Source organism: Nelusetta ayraudi, unplaced genomic scaffold (genome assembly GCF_046127955.1).
Source record: "Nelusetta ayraudi isolate G7.1 ecotype Tasmania unplaced genomic scaffold, CSIRO-AGI_Nayr_v1 ptg000011l, whole genome shotgun sequence".
NCBI lineage: Eukaryota > Metazoa > Chordata > Actinopteri > Tetraodontiformes > Monacanthidae > Nelusetta > Nelusetta ayraudi.
Genome location: NW_027466061.1, coordinates 26702503 through 26720147, shown reverse-complemented (window position 1 = coordinate 26720147; position 17645 = coordinate 26702503). Strand labels below are relative to the sequence as shown.

The window sequence follows — 17645 nt, the reverse complement described above, 5'->3', positions numbered from 1 at the left end:
TCCTCTGCTGGCTCCGCCCCTCAGAGGCAAGTGCGCGCTGAATGCACAGTTCCTGGATAAACAGCCCTTGGTGATGTCACAATGGCCAACGATAGCTCACTTTTGCCTCTCCCAGAGTGCAGGCTGTAAACAGAGGGCTCAATCTGCTGCGTTCGAGGGGCGCGGGGAAGAAAAGAAAAGAAAACAGAAAGAGGTGGAAGTGTGCGGAACCTGAGAGAGGCTGCGGCCGGCCGCTGGCGTCACGGCGTCTCCTGTTGAGAACCGAGGGCCGCTGGGAGACATAGGGAGAGAGAGAGAGAGAGAGAGAGAGAGAGAGAGAGAGAGAGAGAGAGAGAGGGACAGAGGGACAGAGGGAGAGAGAGAGAGAGGTCTGCTGGGGTCGACTGGAGCACCTGGGCCGAGCAGGAAGCAGCTGGAGAGTCCTGATTAGTCTCTGGACACACACACACACACACACACACACACACACACACACACACACACACACACACACCCACCCTGAGACACGCTCGGCCTCGCTGACTTCCCCCGGCTGCGGCAGAAAGGTTCTCAGGCTCACAAGGCTCCGGCTCTCTTTGTAGCTCAACTTGAGCAAGAACGAGAGAGTCGGAGGTGAAGTGGAGGTTCTGGCTGCTTCTGAGGGGGGGAGTCGTCGGTTCCTGGCTGCAACCAGAGGGGTTTTCCTGCCTGTGGCTCTGCGTGCACACTGAGGCTCCAAGGCAAAGGTGGGCGTGCCAGGGCCACGCCCTCCTCCTCCTCCTCCTCCTCCTCCTCCTCCTCCTCCCCCCCCCTTGTCTTACCTCACGGTGCTGACTGCTGGCGGACGACCTCAGGAACGCGGGCCTGTGGTCCAGAACCTTCCGTGGATGCAGTGGAAAAGCTGAGTCTCCTCGCATGACGCCACTGAATTCTCGTGGCAACGGGGGCGCCGAATCCCGAGCGCCGCTTTTGCACTTCACTCTTACTTTTGTCGATTATTTGCGCTGATTGCGCGACATATTTGTTAGGATTGTGGGTCAAATTCAAATATAAGGCCCGTGTATTGAAAGGGGAGGCAGTTCGATCACCTGGTGTGTGGAGGGTCTTTGCGAAACATTTTGAAATGCGTCCGTCAGGTTTGGAACTCTGTTTCAATTGTCAGCCAACATCCTTTTTGCCGGCCGAGCTGGTTTTTCCTCGTCTCCTGGACTCGTTCGCTCCCGTCAGTCTCGCACCTGTTACTCTGAATTTTTTTTTTTTTTTAATTCACGCCCAGGTGCAAAGCAAAATTGTGAGTGCATTATTAAATAGTTCAGTTCCGATCTGATATCTGTAGCGGGATGGAAAACAATCTGTATGACTGCGTGACATTTTTAGCCGCTGCCTTGTTCAGAGTCAAGAAACATAATTAGAAGGTGTCGCTCGCCGTCGCCGCCGCCGCTGCTGCTGCTGCTGCTGCTGCAGTTTTATTTGCTTTGCTCTCCGGTTAACACGCGCAAATACGCCGTTCCAGAGACGAGCCGGAGCTGCGCGACCGCGAGGCAGAATCGGCTTGTTGTTGGCGCGCCAGTCGATGTTCACACGGCGCGGGGCTGCATTCTTCGCCAGAGGACAAAGCCGCGGCTTCATGCGGGCGCAGGATGAAATGTGTGACTGGCCCTTTAAGTGGGATCGCGCTCCTCTGCAGCTGCTCGCCATGTTAAAGTCTGGTCACATCTAGTAGCAGACAGACAGCTTTGGTGATGTGCACCCTCGTGTTTGGTGCTCGCTGTGGGCGTGCACACACACACACACACACACACACACACACAGTGGGTAATTGTCTGTTAGGGGCTTGGCAGCTCTCCCATATTGCACAGCTGCACTGGGTCAATACACACACACACACACACACACACACACACACACACACACACACACACACACTCTGAGTTGGTGAACGAGCTGTGGCCTCGTCATGCTGGCTGATGTGTTGTGTGATGTGTTTGTGTTCCTGCTAGGGATGCAAATTATCGATTAATTCATTAATCGTTAGTTGATTGACCTTATTGATCGATTAACGATTGATTGATAAGCGGCGATTTTTCTTGAGAACCTAAATTTCGTTTAAGGAATGTGTAAGGAACACATTATTTGACCCTTGAATAATGTTGAGGGTCCAATGTGACCCATTTGTACACCAGAGAACAGTAAAAACACCCTAAACATTTATCCTCTGACTTTAAGTTGACTTCTAACAGGTCACATTTCAGCTTTTTTCAAAAAAAAAGTTGTTTAAAAGTAACTTGTTCTAGGTGTATTATGACCATCACAGCATCTACAGGTGAATTGCTCTTTCCTGCCACTGCACTGTGATAATGATATTAACTACCCGTGTAGAAATTTCTCAATTAATTGTCAAATCAAATCAAATCAAACTTTATTTGTGTAGCACTTTTCTTGCAAACGACAATGCAACCCAAAGTGCTTCACAAGACAAAACAAAAATAAAATGCAGAGACATGCAACTAGATAGAAAAAAAATGAATGAATAAATTAAGTGGAATAAATAAAATTGTGACTAATTTGATTTAATCGATTTGATCGATTAAATTGTTAATCGGTAATCGATTCATTGTTGACATCCCTAGTTCCTGCGCAGTATAACGAGCATTTTCTCAGCTGCACGAGGAAACCGACGACTCCTCTTTATCGGTGGATCTGCCGGCGACGACCCACTTGCTGTTTACTACCAGCTGTACGTGATGCTCAGGCTAAAAATATTCATGAAGGCCAATCGGCCGACACTTTTCGCACCATCATCGCACAGCCTGGAGCCAAACATCTGTATGACACTTCCATAATTTTTCTTCCCCCCCCACTAACTTGTACAACAATGACAGGTGTGCGATAAAATATGCTGAACACACATTGCTTTTGTTGCTTTGTCTCATTTTTACGACCAAACACCCGAAAGTTTGTTTACATGCTGCTTGTTTCCAATTTGTAAACACATGAGGAATACGACGTGAACACAGCCAGCGCAATAACACGATGCACGCTTAATTCATTAGCACAGCAGCGTGTTAGCAGGCTAACGTTTCCCGTCCTGCAGGGCCTTTGGTCTCTCGGCCGTTCTGTTGCAGCGCACTGGAACAGGCGTCTTCTCCCCACCCAGCCGCCAACCTTTGACCCAGATTCCAGGAAGTGCGGTCGGGGTCGTGTTGTGGTCTCGCCGACACACATGGTTTTCCTCGGCGTGGTCACGTGGCCCAGTGACACTCACTGACAGAGGAAGTTTTTTTTTTTTTTTTTTTTCCGCTCGCTGCCTATGAATTGTGACAACCGTCCCCAGAGGGGGCCATCTAGAGGCTGCTCCACCCGTTCGCAGGATCTCGCCGCGTGGATGAGAAAAATGCCGTCCAGAGAGCATGAGAATCTGCTGCGGTTGCGTCAGGGTGCCTGATTACCTGCAGCTGGGGCCTTTGGAGGTCGTTCTCCTCTTTTATTTAGCTGGGTTTTCTCTGGAATAAAATGTCTTCCTATGGGCCGTTGGTTGACAGGTCACCGGTGCCACTTTCTGTCTCAGGATGACTTCGGCTTCATTTCTTTGTACCGTGGATTCACGACTGTCAGTGTAAGTTTCTAAGTTCTGTTGATCTCACGTCAGGTGTTAAAAAGCTTCGTTTTTGTTTTGTTTGCCCCCAAATTCAAGGAGTTTATTGTCGGTTTTGTGTAAGAGACAAAGAAACAGGAAAATGATCCCACGTCAGTGGATTCGTTTTAAATTCCAGACAAAAAAACCCCAGTTTGTACGGATAAGAAGCAACTTTTAATAGCGGAGAGACAACAGGAAGGGTGGTGGACGCTATTGTCTAGACTCCTCGCTTCCTGTCTTTGCCGGACCTGTTGCCTGAACCTGACACCCCAGAGATAACTTGTTTCCTAAATGCGCAGCATTTATTAATGTTTTTGAACGTAGGAAGGGAATTGTTAATCTGATTTGGCAAAAAGGTTTTGGCGTGGAGCAAAAGCCTTTCTTTCCTCCTGGTGGAGAGACGCTGTGCAGCCTGGTGTTGTCCAAAGCCAAACTTCAAAATGTTCATTTTTCATCAAACATTGTGTTTATGCCATTGCTCCGCCCCTTCCCCTGCCAAAGACTCTGATTTGACTGGTTATACTGCACCTTCTTAGCTAATAAAGGTAGCTAATGAATGTATTATAACCACCTTATAAACTTGGTTGGAGCTTTGAAAGATTTTTGGAGCTTCTAAAGACGCCAGTTGGTCCATTTCATTACGCCGACAGGTGCAAAAGCCCCAAACACCTCGTGTTAGAGCTTTTAAAGATGCGCTAGCAAGAAGTTGGATTCCTAATCCGGGCGATCAGGCCGTTCTCCTCGCAGACGTCCAGATGGCGGGTTGCCAGTTCAGTGGTTGCGTGGTCGGGATGCAGCGTTGCGGACAGGTTCGGTCTTCATGCCTTCCCTGCGACCTGCTTTCCTCTTTCCGGCTGCACATCGTTTTGACAGACGCGCTAATTCGCTGCATAATGATGCCGAGAACATGACGCCGTCTGGCCGACAGTTTGGAGCGGAGCTGGTTGCTGCCCCTCCTCCAGCCCGGTCCACCTTCACAGCGGCGGACTGAGAGAGTCCAGCAGGCCTCTGTTCTGTTTGGAACGAACCGCCACCCCGTCTGCCTAATAATGTCTGTTTTTGTCTGGATGGAGGAGACGCTCAGACTCGGCCGGGCGACCGTGGCCTAGTTATCAACCTCTCAGTCGGTCCTCGTCGGGAGGTTCACCAACGTTGTCATTAAGGGTGTTTCTTTTCTGTAACACTCATATAATAGACCCTCAGTGCAAGGTGAGCCGGTTGGATCTACTTCATGCACAATTCATCCACCTTCGTGCACAGAGGAGGAGGCGGAGCTATAGCCAGAGTTAGCTTGTGCAGTTATCCTTATAATCATAATTAATGGCAGTAAAAATAATGATACATTTCATATATTTGCAAGATGCAGCACATTGTTGGTCCAAAGGTGTGTGTGTGTGTGTGTGTGTGTGTGTGTGTGTGTGTGTGTGTGTGTGTGTGTGTGTGTGTGTGTGTGTGGGAGAGAGTCTTCACATTTCTTGCAGGGGTGCAGAAATACACTTTGCACATACATGTAGAGCTCGTTCTGTGGTTTGAGACGTGTGTGTGTGTGTGTGTGTGTGTGTGTGCGTGGGCGTGCGAGCACCTGTCACCTGTGAACAAACAGCCACAGCTTTCCCCCCTCATTAGGCGACTTTAGCACCTCTGCTGAGTCGTACAGCTTCCCCACAGAGTCACACACACAGGCACAGGCACACATGCGCGCATGCACTTTTGTTCGCTCGCACACAGTCATCTTTGCAGGTATGCTGACGGTGGAAAAAGCAATTAAATTTCCAAAATCAAAAGCGCTCATCATCGCTTCTGTTGTCACGTGCACAGGCGGGTGCCCTACTTCACGCTCGTCCGCCCCTGTCGAAACACACGCGCACTTGCACCGCACTGGTTGCAAGCGCGCCAGTCAGTCCATTTTTCACACGCGGCTCTTATTTAGAAGCAGAAGCCTGCAGGCGAGCGCAGCCGCTGCAGCTGGAAAATAGATTTGATTCCGCCGATAAACAAATGATTATTTCTGTTTCTGACGCTGCGGAAGGCTTCCCTCTCCACTATAAAAAACCCTCCCCTCGACACCAAAGGATCACAAAGATGCGCTCTTCCCAGCTTTGATATTGTGGAATATAATAATATCTTGTGCTTCTCTGTGCATCTCTGCGCCTGTAACAAAACAAAACAAAACAAAAAAAAAGAAAATCCAGGTATTCTGGTTGAAAGTCTGGATTTCCAGCCTCTAATTAGCTGCTGGAGATCCTGAAATCCCCACAGTTGCAATTAAAGTTTTCTTTCCTTTGCAGCGTTCTCTGCTTTCATCCAACACGCATCAAGCTTTTTTGCTGGAAACAAGATCTTTTGGCATGTGCAGATGTGAGATACTTCTGCGTAGAGCAACACATCAAAACCGTTTTTTCTGGGTTAGAAGCTTCTTTTCATTTCTTTCCACTTCCCACCCCACCTTATTAAAGGAGGGTCTGACGCCGTGCCTGGTACGCCGCTGCCGGCTAATTGAGGCCGCGCGGCGCTGCTTTCAACACGTCTACCTTCCTCTTACTGCTCAGTGGCAAACTGCTTGCAGCAGGTTCGCAGGATTAATGGCTCTCAGGGTTCGAGGGCAGCGCAGGTTGAGGATGGAGGAAGGTCTGGGTTTTTATAGTGGTGCAGTGCAGGAAAAGTGGTGGCGGATGGATGGATGGATGGATGGATGGATGGATGGATGGATGGATGATACATGGATGGATAGGTGATGGATGGGTGGATGGATGATGGATGGATGGATGGTGTTGCGTGAATGGATGGATTGATAGATGGATGATAGATTGTGAGAAGGGATGGATGATGGATGCATGATGGGTGGATTGATGAATGGATGATGGATTGAGGGATGGATGATGAATTGATCGGGAATGGTTGGATGAGGGATAGATGGATGGATGGATGGATGATGGATGATTGCTGGATTGGGAATAGATGGATGATGGATGGATGATTGATGGGTGGATGATGGACTGATGGAGAATGGATGAATGATGATTGATGGATGATGGATGGATGGATGGATGATGCGTGAATGGATGGATTGATAGATGGATGATAGATTGGTGAGAAGGGATGGATGATGGATTGATGGAAGGTGATGGATAGGTGGATGATGGATGGATGATGCATGATGGATTAATGGAGAATAGATGGATGGATGGATGGATGGATTTTTGCCCTCCTAGTGTGTGAAACAGTCAAATCAACTCTTCGGCCTCATTGGTACGAGATCCCTGCAGCGCCTGCGCTGATTGAAATATTTGGCGTCCCATAATAGTGCGTGATTGCCTTTATTCTGCCTCCCAGATGTCAGCGAGTGGCCGTCGGCCTCTCATCGGCCAGAGCCAGCGGCACCACCTGCTGGTGCCAGCGTTCAACACTCACCCTGCGCCTCTCCCTCTGTCCCTGCAGTGACCAACTTCAACAATGGCTTGGAGGCCAGTTCCGACTCGGACGACGAGGACAAGCTACACATCGTGGAGGAGGACAGCCAGCAGGAGCCTGAAGCCGCCGCCGCTGCTGCCGCTGCCGCTGCCACCGCCGCCGCCGCCGCCGCCGCCGCCGCCGCTGCCGCCACCGCCGCCATCAGCGATGGGACAGCCCTGCAGGACAGCTGCACTGCCGCCACAGTATTATCCCACAACGGCTTCAACGGAGGTACGAGGCTGACGAGTTGCATGTTTCAAATTTCATCTGTCCGAGGACCTTTGCTTTCTAGATTTCTTTAAACCTGAGAATGGCCGTGTGTGTCTGGTGAACCATCCCAACAACATCCATTTGGTGTGACAATGAATCCTTTCTGTCTGATGATATTAGGTTGATTTTTATGGGAACAGGTACGAAGGGGAAAAAAATGCAGGCCAAACAGCGTGGCGAGAGATCCGGACGCTTCGTTCTATGGTGCATAAAAGTTCAGAAAGCAGACCGGAGGGAGAGGGTTTGGAATTGTAGTGCATGGAGCTTCAGTAGAGGCAATGAAACGTATCTACCGACTCCTGTTATTGTGTTGATTCATAGAAGTAGACAACACAACGGTAATGAAGGAGTTTTGAACACATCTCCGAATATCGCGTGGATCATGTGAGAAACTTTGTGGACTTGTGAAGGTGTTTGGAGCCTCCAGGAAGAAACTACGAGCCGCAATTCCACTCCAGGTGAGAAGCACCATTGTTCTTTGTGAACTGGCGAGTTGCACAGGGCACCGCGACGCTGCAAACTTTTTTTTGGAGAGCACGAATGAACTAAAAAAAGGTTCTCGGTTGTGTCCTCAGTTATACGCTAAAAAACTCGTAGCCGTGCGCCACACGTTGAAGGAGCTCGTGCCTTGAATGGGGGGGGGGCAGACGCTAGCGCAGGGCAGTTGGAACTCCGACTAAGGCATCGCATTGTCTCGGTCTCGGAGTTTTCCGATTCCAAACTCCTTTAATAATCATAATTTGCTTTTCTGGAGTGTCATGTAAACGCACTGAGTGCACTGCCAGTTGTTTAGGTGGAGGCATCAGCTGAGTGGAGTCACGGTGGTGTGTTCACTCCACAGGGGAGACGGTGTGAGGGCGGCGTGTGTGAAAAAAATGTGACCTCTGAGAGTCTCGTGGCTCCGCTGATGCTCGGCGTGCTGATGCAAAATCGTCTGCGTTTGGCCGAAAATAGTTTAGCCAATCAGCCGGCCCGGTGCAGAGGTTGGGCGGATGGAGCGGTTGAACAAATCCCTGCCCAGTTGCGAAACCAGATCTGCTCTTTGCCGCGGCCGAACGGCTCCCCCTCACCTTTTTTGGTTGTCGCGTCCGTAAACATCCCACGTGCTCTGCTGTTTTCCTCGACGGTGTTGTTTGCATTTATCCATCTGCCTGCTCTCTCTCTCTCTCTCTCTCTCTCTCTCTCTCTCTCCCTCCCTCTCCCTCCCTCTCCTTCTCTCTTTGATCGCATTCAGCTCCGCCCGCCCTCCGCTCCGCTGGGAGCGCCCACGGCCTCGCGGCAGCCAGATGTTCCGCTCCTCTGAAACTCTTCGCAACATCCTCCATCCGCCGTGCAGCCTGCATTGTGCACGTCTGCGTTGTTTTTTTTGTTTTTTTTTTAATAGAGACAAATCGTCATCGTAGCGCCTGGTCTCCGCCTCCGGGCTCAGACGCTTCCTGTGTTGTTAATGTGGAGAGACAAAGATCTCCTGAGTCACCCCAGCTCGCCTTTTAGCCGGCCTGCCTCTCAAAGCGGTCAATTATATATTCAATTATCGATGAGCCTCCGAGGGAAATTTTCTGAAAATGCGACTTTGGCAATTATTTGTGCGATTTTGGGCAGCTAATGGTTGGGAAAAAAGAAAACAAAGTCTTGATAAATCAAAAGAGTGATTCCCAGGCAGCGGCTCGGGAGAGCGTCGCTCCGCCGGCGATCTGACAGGAATGTTTACTGAGGTATTAAAGAAGAGTTGATGTTTTAATGAGTTCCCTCATTACCGCTGCAGGGGTTTTAGCCCGCCGACTGTCGGGAGTTGAGTCAGCGTTTGTCCTCTGACAGCTTTTTTTTTTTTTTTTGCGCTGCACTTGTAGAGCCGCGCAGAACAGGTTTTATTCACGCGCCGTCCCACTCTGTCTTGGACCCGGAGCCGCTTATCAGCTTCCTGTCACTCTTCCTCTTTTCGAGCCCCTTTTATAGTTCCCCAAAATTTCGCCAGCTGCAGGGAAGCACCGGGGGGGGTGATGGTCGGGGGGGGGGCAGAGTCGGCTCAGCGCTTCCACTTGTTTTTCAGACGGGGCTCCCGGCGCTCTGAACCGGCAGATAACCTGCAGGCCACTCGTGCAAAATCCACCTGTCGAAAACTGTGCGACAAAAGCGTCCCCCCCCCCCAAAAAAAAAGGTTGACTAAGCCGCCCGCGGCGGAGCGGCGTGACTGGTGGAGATTGACCGGCTTTGTGTTTGTGCCGTCTTTTAATCCCGCAAACAGCTCGAGGCCGCGCAGGCGACCCGCGCAGCCGGGCAGGAAACAGTAGAAAACCATGGAGACGGAGAGAATGTGACACAGTGAGATATCGCTGTGAGGGCTGCGCTCTTTGTCTGTGAATAAAGCCTTACATGGTGTGAGCCTCCGCTCCGCTCCGCTCTCCCCTCGGCACCGCCAGCCCTCCGCTGCTCCTCTTCATCCCCTTTGTGCTCCTCCAGCCCGACTCCCTCCCGCCTCCCTCACCTGGGCTTTGGCTGTTTTCTTCTCTCGAGCCGCGCCGGAGTGTTTTGCTCCCGACGGCAGGCGCCTCCCGTCATCGTCTGAAGCCTCTTTGGATATTATTAGCCGGTAATTATCTTTGGCAAGTTTGCTGAGCTTGTCATCTGGAGCTGCGGAGAGTTTTTGGCCCCAACTCCCTCTCTGTGTTTTCGAGGGGGGAGGGAGAGGAGCGGGAGGAGGAGCCGGAAGCAGGAAGTGCACACAGGACGCCGACCCTCACCCAGCTGTGACCCTGGAGCCTCTCCGGCAGCCTCCGACTGTCAGGGAACTCTGTTCAGCTTTCTGCAACTTTTCCCCCAGTGAGAGACTGAAACTGGGCATAGAATAGAATCTCTTCCTCCTTTAAAAGAGGCAACTTCAGAGTTTCACTGCACACTGCACACACAGGAGGACTCAGGGTGCCTTGTTTAAGAAGATCTGTCGGCAATAAACAGAAGGGCGAGGATTTAGAGGTGGTTGATTAAAAGGTCACTTCCATGACGTCACTGTGTTGGAATTTCTTGTGCGTATGATGCTACACATTCACAGTTTTCAACTGTTTTGCAGGTTTTTTGTAGAGGAATGTGCCGTTTAGTCGTTCTTGCATTTGCTCATTCATCGTTGGCATGGCAGAAAAATCTGGTTGTTGAGTCGTTTCGACTTTTATTGCTAACCTGATGGCAGAAGAGAAACTCGCAGCAGTTTCTTTTTTCTTTAACGGGAATCCAGTCTGAATTTACTGCTGTTTTACAACCCTTGATCTGAGTGCCAGGTGCTGCACTGGTGATAATGAAGGACAGTAAACTTTTGTGTCCGGCAATCAATAGCAGCTCAGGTGTTGGCTCAGGTACGACCTGAAGTGTTCAAACAAATCATTCTTGAGGCAAGTTCTGCATTTGAGAAGCTAGAGTGTGGTTGAACATTCTCAGGGGATCTCGCAGTGGAAGCGCAGCATCTGTCTATTTTTAAGTCGAGTCACAGGTGTCGGCCGCTTTGTCTATTGTTGTTTTGCTGCACCTGCAGTATTAAAAGAGCCGCTTCACTCCTCTTAGGAAAACATTAACAAACCAGGAAGGAGTAAAGTTCTCGGCGTTGCTGTGCTGGAGAGAAGTTACGGAAAAGTTGTGAAACACTGTTGCTGCTGCTGCTGCTGCTGCTGCTGCTGCTGCTGCTGCTGCTGCTGCTGCTGCTGCTGCTGCTGCGCAGCCACGTAGAGTAGAAGCCTGAAAAAAAAAAAGAGGTTTCGGGTGATATTTTTGGATGGTCAGACTTTCACTCGAGAAGGGAGAGGAAGGAGAGCAGCTGCAGCTGAATCGCAGGAAAACGTTCCGCTGCTCCCCCTGCAGTCGGAGCAGCGCTGCAGCGCCGTCCCTTCGTCCGTCCGTCCGTCCATCACGACGCAGAAACTGACCACAGGCTCACTTTCACACTGCACTTCTGTGTCCGGGTGAGTGTGTGTGTGAGTGTGTGTGTGTGTGTGTGTGTGTGTGCGCGCGCGCACCCCTTTGCACGGCGCAGTTTCCTGTTTTCATTCCGCTCTCATATTCCAAATGTGTGTGTTTGTGTGTGTTGTTTACGTCATCCTTTGCTGCTCGTCTTTTCCTTTTTTTTTTCTCCCGCAAGACATTTAAGTGTAATTGTGCGGCGCAGTGGGAAAATATGCAGAGATGTGTATCGTGGGGTGACCATGAATCTGGAGAGGAGGAGAGGTGGAAGGAATGGAGGGAGGAAATCATGAGATCCAAGTCAAAATAAAAGTGATGAGAGAGGTCAGAGGTTGTTGAGGGGGGCGGGCGGGCGGAGAGCTTGCTGGAGAGGGTGGAGTCGGGAGTCGAGCAGGTCGTGGGTTTGTTTCGGTCCATTTTCATTCCTTACAATGCAGCTTTTTTTTTTTTTTTTTTACATATTTGAAAGTGTTTTCTTTGTTCTGTCAGACCAAAAGTTGTCTTTTGCAAGTGCCTAATGACTTGTTTTTGGAATTGGAGCCAGTTGCTAACAGCAGGTGGCTTCCTATTGGTGAGCACAAATGAGGGAAGTGAGAAGAACAACACAGGGGACGTGAAATGTTGCGTTTGAGACGGTGTGGAGTCGCTTCTGGATGAGGTCATGGGAAGCAGAGATCTGTGTGTTTAAAATGAGGCTTAGCAGGGCTCAGCCTGGTCCCGCCCCTTCTTTATGCACTACGCACACACGCATACACACACACACACTCACACACACACACACACACACGCACGCACACACAGCTGCACCTGTCCCTGACGGCTCAGCAGGAAGGGGCGGGGTTTTTGGCAGTGCTCTCCACCCGCCTGCCTGCCTGCCTGCCCTGCATTCTAAACACCATCGTCATGGCGATGGCGTCCAGCAGTGTCATCCAGCGCTCTCAGACGGCAGCAGTTAGAGCTCACATCTTTGCCTCATGGTCGTAATTACGTAATAGCGGCAGGCAGGCAGGCAGGCAGGCAGGCAGGCAGGCAGACAGGCAGGCAGGCAGGCACAGTGCCCACTAGTGGAGAGGTGGAGTTCTGTGTGTGTGTGTGTGTCACAGAAGATGATTAGCAGAAGGTTCATTGTTAGAGTGGCGAAGGGAAGACTGGGACTCATTAGCTGCATCAAATTGCTTTAATGTTTAATTTAAACTTTAATTAGAGGCATTGTTACTTTTTTACACTTTTGAATTTTAGATTGCAAAATGTTTTTGTCTCATCCAATGAGAAGCGCCCCCCCCGCCCTCGTTCTTTTTCCTTCACAAATCTTTTTTTTTTTCTGTGTTCTCATTTTATTTTGTAGTACATTGAAAAAGACCAAACGTCATTTAAGAAAAAGGTTTGGTAAAGAGGAGCACGATCCTAACAACAGATGGTTTACAAGCCTTTTACCGCCCCCTAGTGGTAGAGTTGAAAACAGCATCTTGATGCTGAAGAAGCCTTCCTACCAAAAACCAGTCCAGTTGCCTTAAACTTAATTTTAATGGTTTCTATTGAACATTTTAAAGGTCCAATTTTTATTGTCAACTTTTGACAAATAAGTTTGACATAAGTAACCTTTGTATCAATATTATTCTAAAATTCTAAACAGAGAAAAAAAAAAAAAAAAAAATCCTAATCTTGATGTCAAAATGAACTGCTGAGTTTTCCAGTCAAGGCTCGGAACGAGGCTGGAGGTGAACCGGAGGACTGACGATTCCGTGTGTTGTGTGTTTGTGTCTCCCAGTGAAAGAAGAGTGCGTGTCAGAGGATGAGGACGTGAAGGACACGCTGGTGGAGCAGATCCTCCAGCAGGGCGACACGGCCATCATCTACCCCGAAGCTCCCGAGGATGACCAGAGTCCGGCCGAGACCGGAGGCGCAGACGAAAACGGTAACGTGCAGGCGCTCACCTCCCCAAACCCCCCCCCCCCCCCCTCCATTCTTCTCCCATCATGCACCCCCCACTCACTCCCCCGCCGCCTCTCCACAGGCACGCCGGACTCTTTCTCCCAGCTGCACACCTGCCCGTACTGCTCGCGGGGCTACAAGCGCAACGCCTCGCTGAAGGAGCACATCAAGTACCGGCACGAGACCAGCGAGGACAACTACAGCTGCTCGCACTGCAGCTACACCTTCACCTACCGCTCGCAGCTGGAGAGGCACATGAGCCACCACAGGGGCGCCAGGGATCAGGTAAAGTCCTGCAGGGTTTTCCCCTCTGGCTTTAATCCACTCTTTGGTCCGGGAAAGCGCTCGGAGGAAACTCCAAGCTACTGTCTGTCAAATGGGAGCAGTCAGATTTGTGTGTGAGCCTCTGGTGTGAAACTCTGGCACTAACAATAGGCAAGTAATATATATATATATATATATGTATAGTAATTGAAGGACGCTTCCTTCGAACGATGCAGACCCTGAATTGAGACACAGCCAATGACAGAATACAAAGGGTGTCCTCACTTGACTAGTTGATGTCAAACGTTCCAGTCAATACTCACGGGGGTTGTAGTCCTTAAAACAAGAACTACAAAAGCCCAAAAGCACCAGTGTCCACTGAGACAAGAAATACCAAAAAGGAATATTTACAAAATATACACAAAACGGAAAAACAAAATACCAAATGCGCCACAATGCAAACATCAGTCGGAAGACATCATAAGGCACGAGGCAAAAGTAATCTCATCATTTATTTATAGTACAACGCTCGTGTCAGAATCCTCATTTAAACCAAGAGGTTGCAGACCTCTGGGGTGTATGGATCCAATACAGCTCTCTCTGGCATAGCCAGGACTACAACCCCCATGAGTAGTGACTGCAGTGTTTGACACAGGTGTGCCACATCAGCTAATCAAGTGAGGACACCCTTTGTATTCTGTCATTGACACTGATCTCCAGGCCTGAAGAAGGTCTATGACTGAAAGCTCGCTCTCTCAGTGAAAAATAAAGGGAGAAAAATGCACAGTGTGGAGTGTGCGGAGGCCCTCTTTTAATTTTTCATCCAGCTCCTTGTTGGGCTCCAGCAACTCAGCCAAAGTCCACTGGCAGATGAGCGGTGGTTTCTTCACAATTTCATCCTTTCTCATTTAAAAACAAAAACAAAAAACATGCAAAAGAATCCATCTCTTAGTATGTCCATGTCAACTTGTCAATTGATTAATTTATTAAGGAAACAATGATAGAAATGAATACACCACAGAGGCAGAGTGGTCACTAATCACACAGGAGCTTCTCACACTTTCTGCCGTTCTCACTATTTGACTTGTCTCACTCATCATTTCTTTATTCATTCATTCATTCATTCATTCATTTATTTTTGTCTCGTTCTCTCAGCGTCACATTCTGCAGTCGGCAGCAGGTCTGGGAGGAGCCACCGGGACCCGCAAGTTCAAGTGCAACGAGTGTTCCAAGGCCTTCAAGTACAAACACCACCTGAAGGAGCACCTGCGCATCCACAGCGGTGAGTTCAGGCCGCTGCAGGGCCTCAAGCTGAACACAAACCGCATAGAATTGAATCAGCATCCTGCTCGTTGTTGATTCCTTTCCTCTACCAAAGCTGAGTTTTTTTTTTTAGCTGCGAGTTTAAAGGGTCGTTCACCCAAAAAGGAATGGGTTTGGCCGTCATGGCCACCCAAGGCTTGCTCTTTTTTTTGCGTCGTCCTGATTTCCTTTGCCTCAGTGAAACAGTTGTGCAGCTCAGAAAATGTCACCAAAGCCTCCACTGTCAAATGTGTGAAATTGCAATTGAGGATGGACTAACCCATCAAAGGGACGGCCATCCACATGCATGCGGTCCCAGAGCTCTACTTTTATATGGAGTTTGTTTTGTTAGGACGAATCACTTAGTGTGAACTTCAAGAAAACATTTTTTCTCTTCTTGAAAAACTAATTTCTCTCTCTCTCTCTCTCTCTGTCTCTCTCTCTCTCTCTCTCGCTCTCCTTTCAGGCGAGAAGCCGTACGAGTGCTCCAACTGCAAGAAGCGTTTCTCCCACTCGGGCTCCTACAGCTCCCACATCAGCAGTAAGAAGTGCGTGAGCGCAGCGCCCCCTAACGGCACGCCGCGCTCGCTGCTCAAAGTGGCGCCGGTCGCCGCCGCCCCGGCGACACAGGTGGTGATCGCGCCGGCCCGCGGCGTCCTCAAGGAGAAGAGCGAGAGCCGCCTGCTGCCCGTCACCACCATCAAATCGGAGCCCATGGAGTACGAGTGCAAGCCGGCGGTGGCGGCGGCCGCTCCGGCCTCCTCCGTTAACGCCAAGGCGGCGGCGGCAACGCAGTCGGCCGCCGTTCCCGCCACGGCCGCCGGCGCCGCCTCGGGGCCGCAGGGCGTGGCCATGATGGTGCCGACGGTGGGCCTGATGTCGCCCGTCAGCATCAACCTCAACGACCTGCAGAGCGTCCTGAAGGTGGCGATGGACGGCAACGTGCTGCGGCAGGTGCTGGGCTCGGCCAACGGCGTGGCGGCGGCAGCGGGCAAGCAGGGCGTGGTGGTGCAGCAGCCGCAGCAGCAGATCATCAGCCTGCCGGCGTTCGTGGACCACGACGGCACCACCAAGATCATCATCAACTACAGCATCAGCCCGGCCGCCGCCGCCACCGCCGCCGTCACGCAGCCGGCGCCGCTCGCCGCCAAGAGCAACGTGCCGCCGACGGCCACCGCCGCCGCCGACCCCACGCCCTCCAAGACGGACAAGTCGCCCACGCCAGAGGCGGCCGACCTCAGCAAGGTGAAGACGGAGCCCGAGTCGCCGTCGGTGACGGAGGGCGACAGTGACGGCCAGACAGAGGTCGGTGGCGGCGGTGGCAACAGTGGCAGCAGCACGTGCCTGCTGTGCGACGACTGTCCCGACAACCTGGAGGCGCTGCACCTCCTGCAGCACCACAAGGCGGCCAACGGCGAGGCGGTGGACTCGGCCGCCCTGGACCCGTCGTTCGCCGCCCTGCTGAGCGAGGCCGGCGTGACGCTGGAGGAGCCGCCGGTGGACGACCTGCTGTCGCTGCTCAAGACCTACTTCGCCTCCAACGCCCGGCCCAGCGAGGACGACCTGAGCAGCATCTCGGACTCGGTCAGCATCCCCGTGGAGGTGGTCCGCAAGTGGTTCGCCAAGATGAACGCCGGAAAAAACCCCTGCGGACACAAAAAGACGGAACCGGCCGGCCTTGGCCCCGCCCCCGAGCGCCAGAACGGCGAGGCGGAGCCCGACTCCGGGAAAGACTCGTCGCCGTTTGGCCTCAGCGCCGGCGACCTGGTCATCGTCAAGAGCGAGCCGGAGGACGCCGACGTCACGCCGTCTCAGGCCGAGCCGCTCGACCTCTCCCTGCCCAAGCACCTGGCGGCGGCGGCGGCGGCGGTGGCCAAGGCCAAGGCCAAAGCCGCGCCCACCGCCAAGCAGCAGGAGCAGCCGCTGAACCTGACCTGCCTGAGGAAGGAGCAGCTGGGCGGCCGCACCATCTACGTCACGACGCCGCAGGCGGGGAACTCGGTCAACATCGTGTCGGCGGGGCAGCTGCCCACTCTGGTGGCCATCGCCGGCCAGGGGGGCGTGTCCTGCCTGGGCGCCATCAACGCCGGCAGCAAGCGCACCATCCTCATCCCGCAGCTCACCTACACCTACGCCACTACAGCCGGGAACGCCGCCGGAGCCAAGACGGTCGTGCTGAACGGCCACAAGGTTGGTGCTGTTGCACAGGAAGCGTGTTGGATAAAAGGGAATTCATTCACTCTTCCGTTGAGGGAGCATTTATTTTTTATTAAAACTCAATTACAGAACATGCAAACTCCATATAGATAAAGGCCCCGGGGCCTGGGATCACGGCCCACCGCTAACCGCTGTGCCGCCATGTTGGCCAGTGTAGTTATCATTTTTTGTAAAAGACAATTGTAGCCTCGTGGCCTGAGAAAAAGTCAGAAAGACTCTCAAAGCCTACAACTCCCAGGATGCACTGGGTTTGCTTCCTCCCAAAAACCACATCCAGACAAGACAAACGTGACTTCATATATCAGCCCAAATATTCTTGCTCCTCCTACTCTTGCCTCTCCTACCCCAGTGTCCATAAGGGGCGCACAGCTGAGGTGGGATTTGGAATATGATGCCATTTAATCACAAACGCGTTCTGATGTTACGGTGTGTTTGTCCTCCTCCATCAGCAGCAGCAGGAGAAGAAGCCCGACAGCAGCTCCGACAGCGTCTCGGCCGCCGAGGAGCAGAACGACTCCGACTCGGCCGCCATGAAGAAGCGGCGGCTGGAGAACGGCGTCTACCCATGTGACCTCTGCTCCAAAGTCTTCCAGAAGGGCAGCTCCTTGCTCCGGCACAAATACGAACACACAGGTACGCCCACTCC

The 17645-nt window shown here is 51.7% G+C and overlaps 1 protein-coding gene across 3 annotated transcripts in view; it reads left to right on the top strand.

Moving 5' to 3' along the window:
• The window catches only part of LOC142885628 (zinc finger E-box-binding homeobox 1-like), a 51147-nt gene that overhangs the window by 29673 nt on the left and 3829 nt on the right, over positions 1 to 17645 (top strand). For 2 of the 3 annotated variants that reach the window (XM_076022286.1, XM_076022288.1), the window contains exons 2-7: positions 7055 to 7300; positions 13053 to 13199; positions 13299 to 13501; positions 14636 to 14762; positions 15249 to 16972; positions 17452 to 17632. In XM_076022286.1, the coding sequence (XP_075878401.1) occupies positions 7055 to 7300; positions 13053 to 13199; positions 13299 to 13501; positions 14636 to 14762; positions 15249 to 16972; positions 17452 to 17632 (2628 nt within the window). The remainder of the gene's footprint in view (positions 1 to 7054; positions 7301 to 13052; positions 13200 to 13298; positions 13502 to 14635; positions 14763 to 15248; positions 16973 to 17451; positions 17633 to 17645) is intronic. The other variant, XM_076022287.1, reaches the window with a different exon arrangement.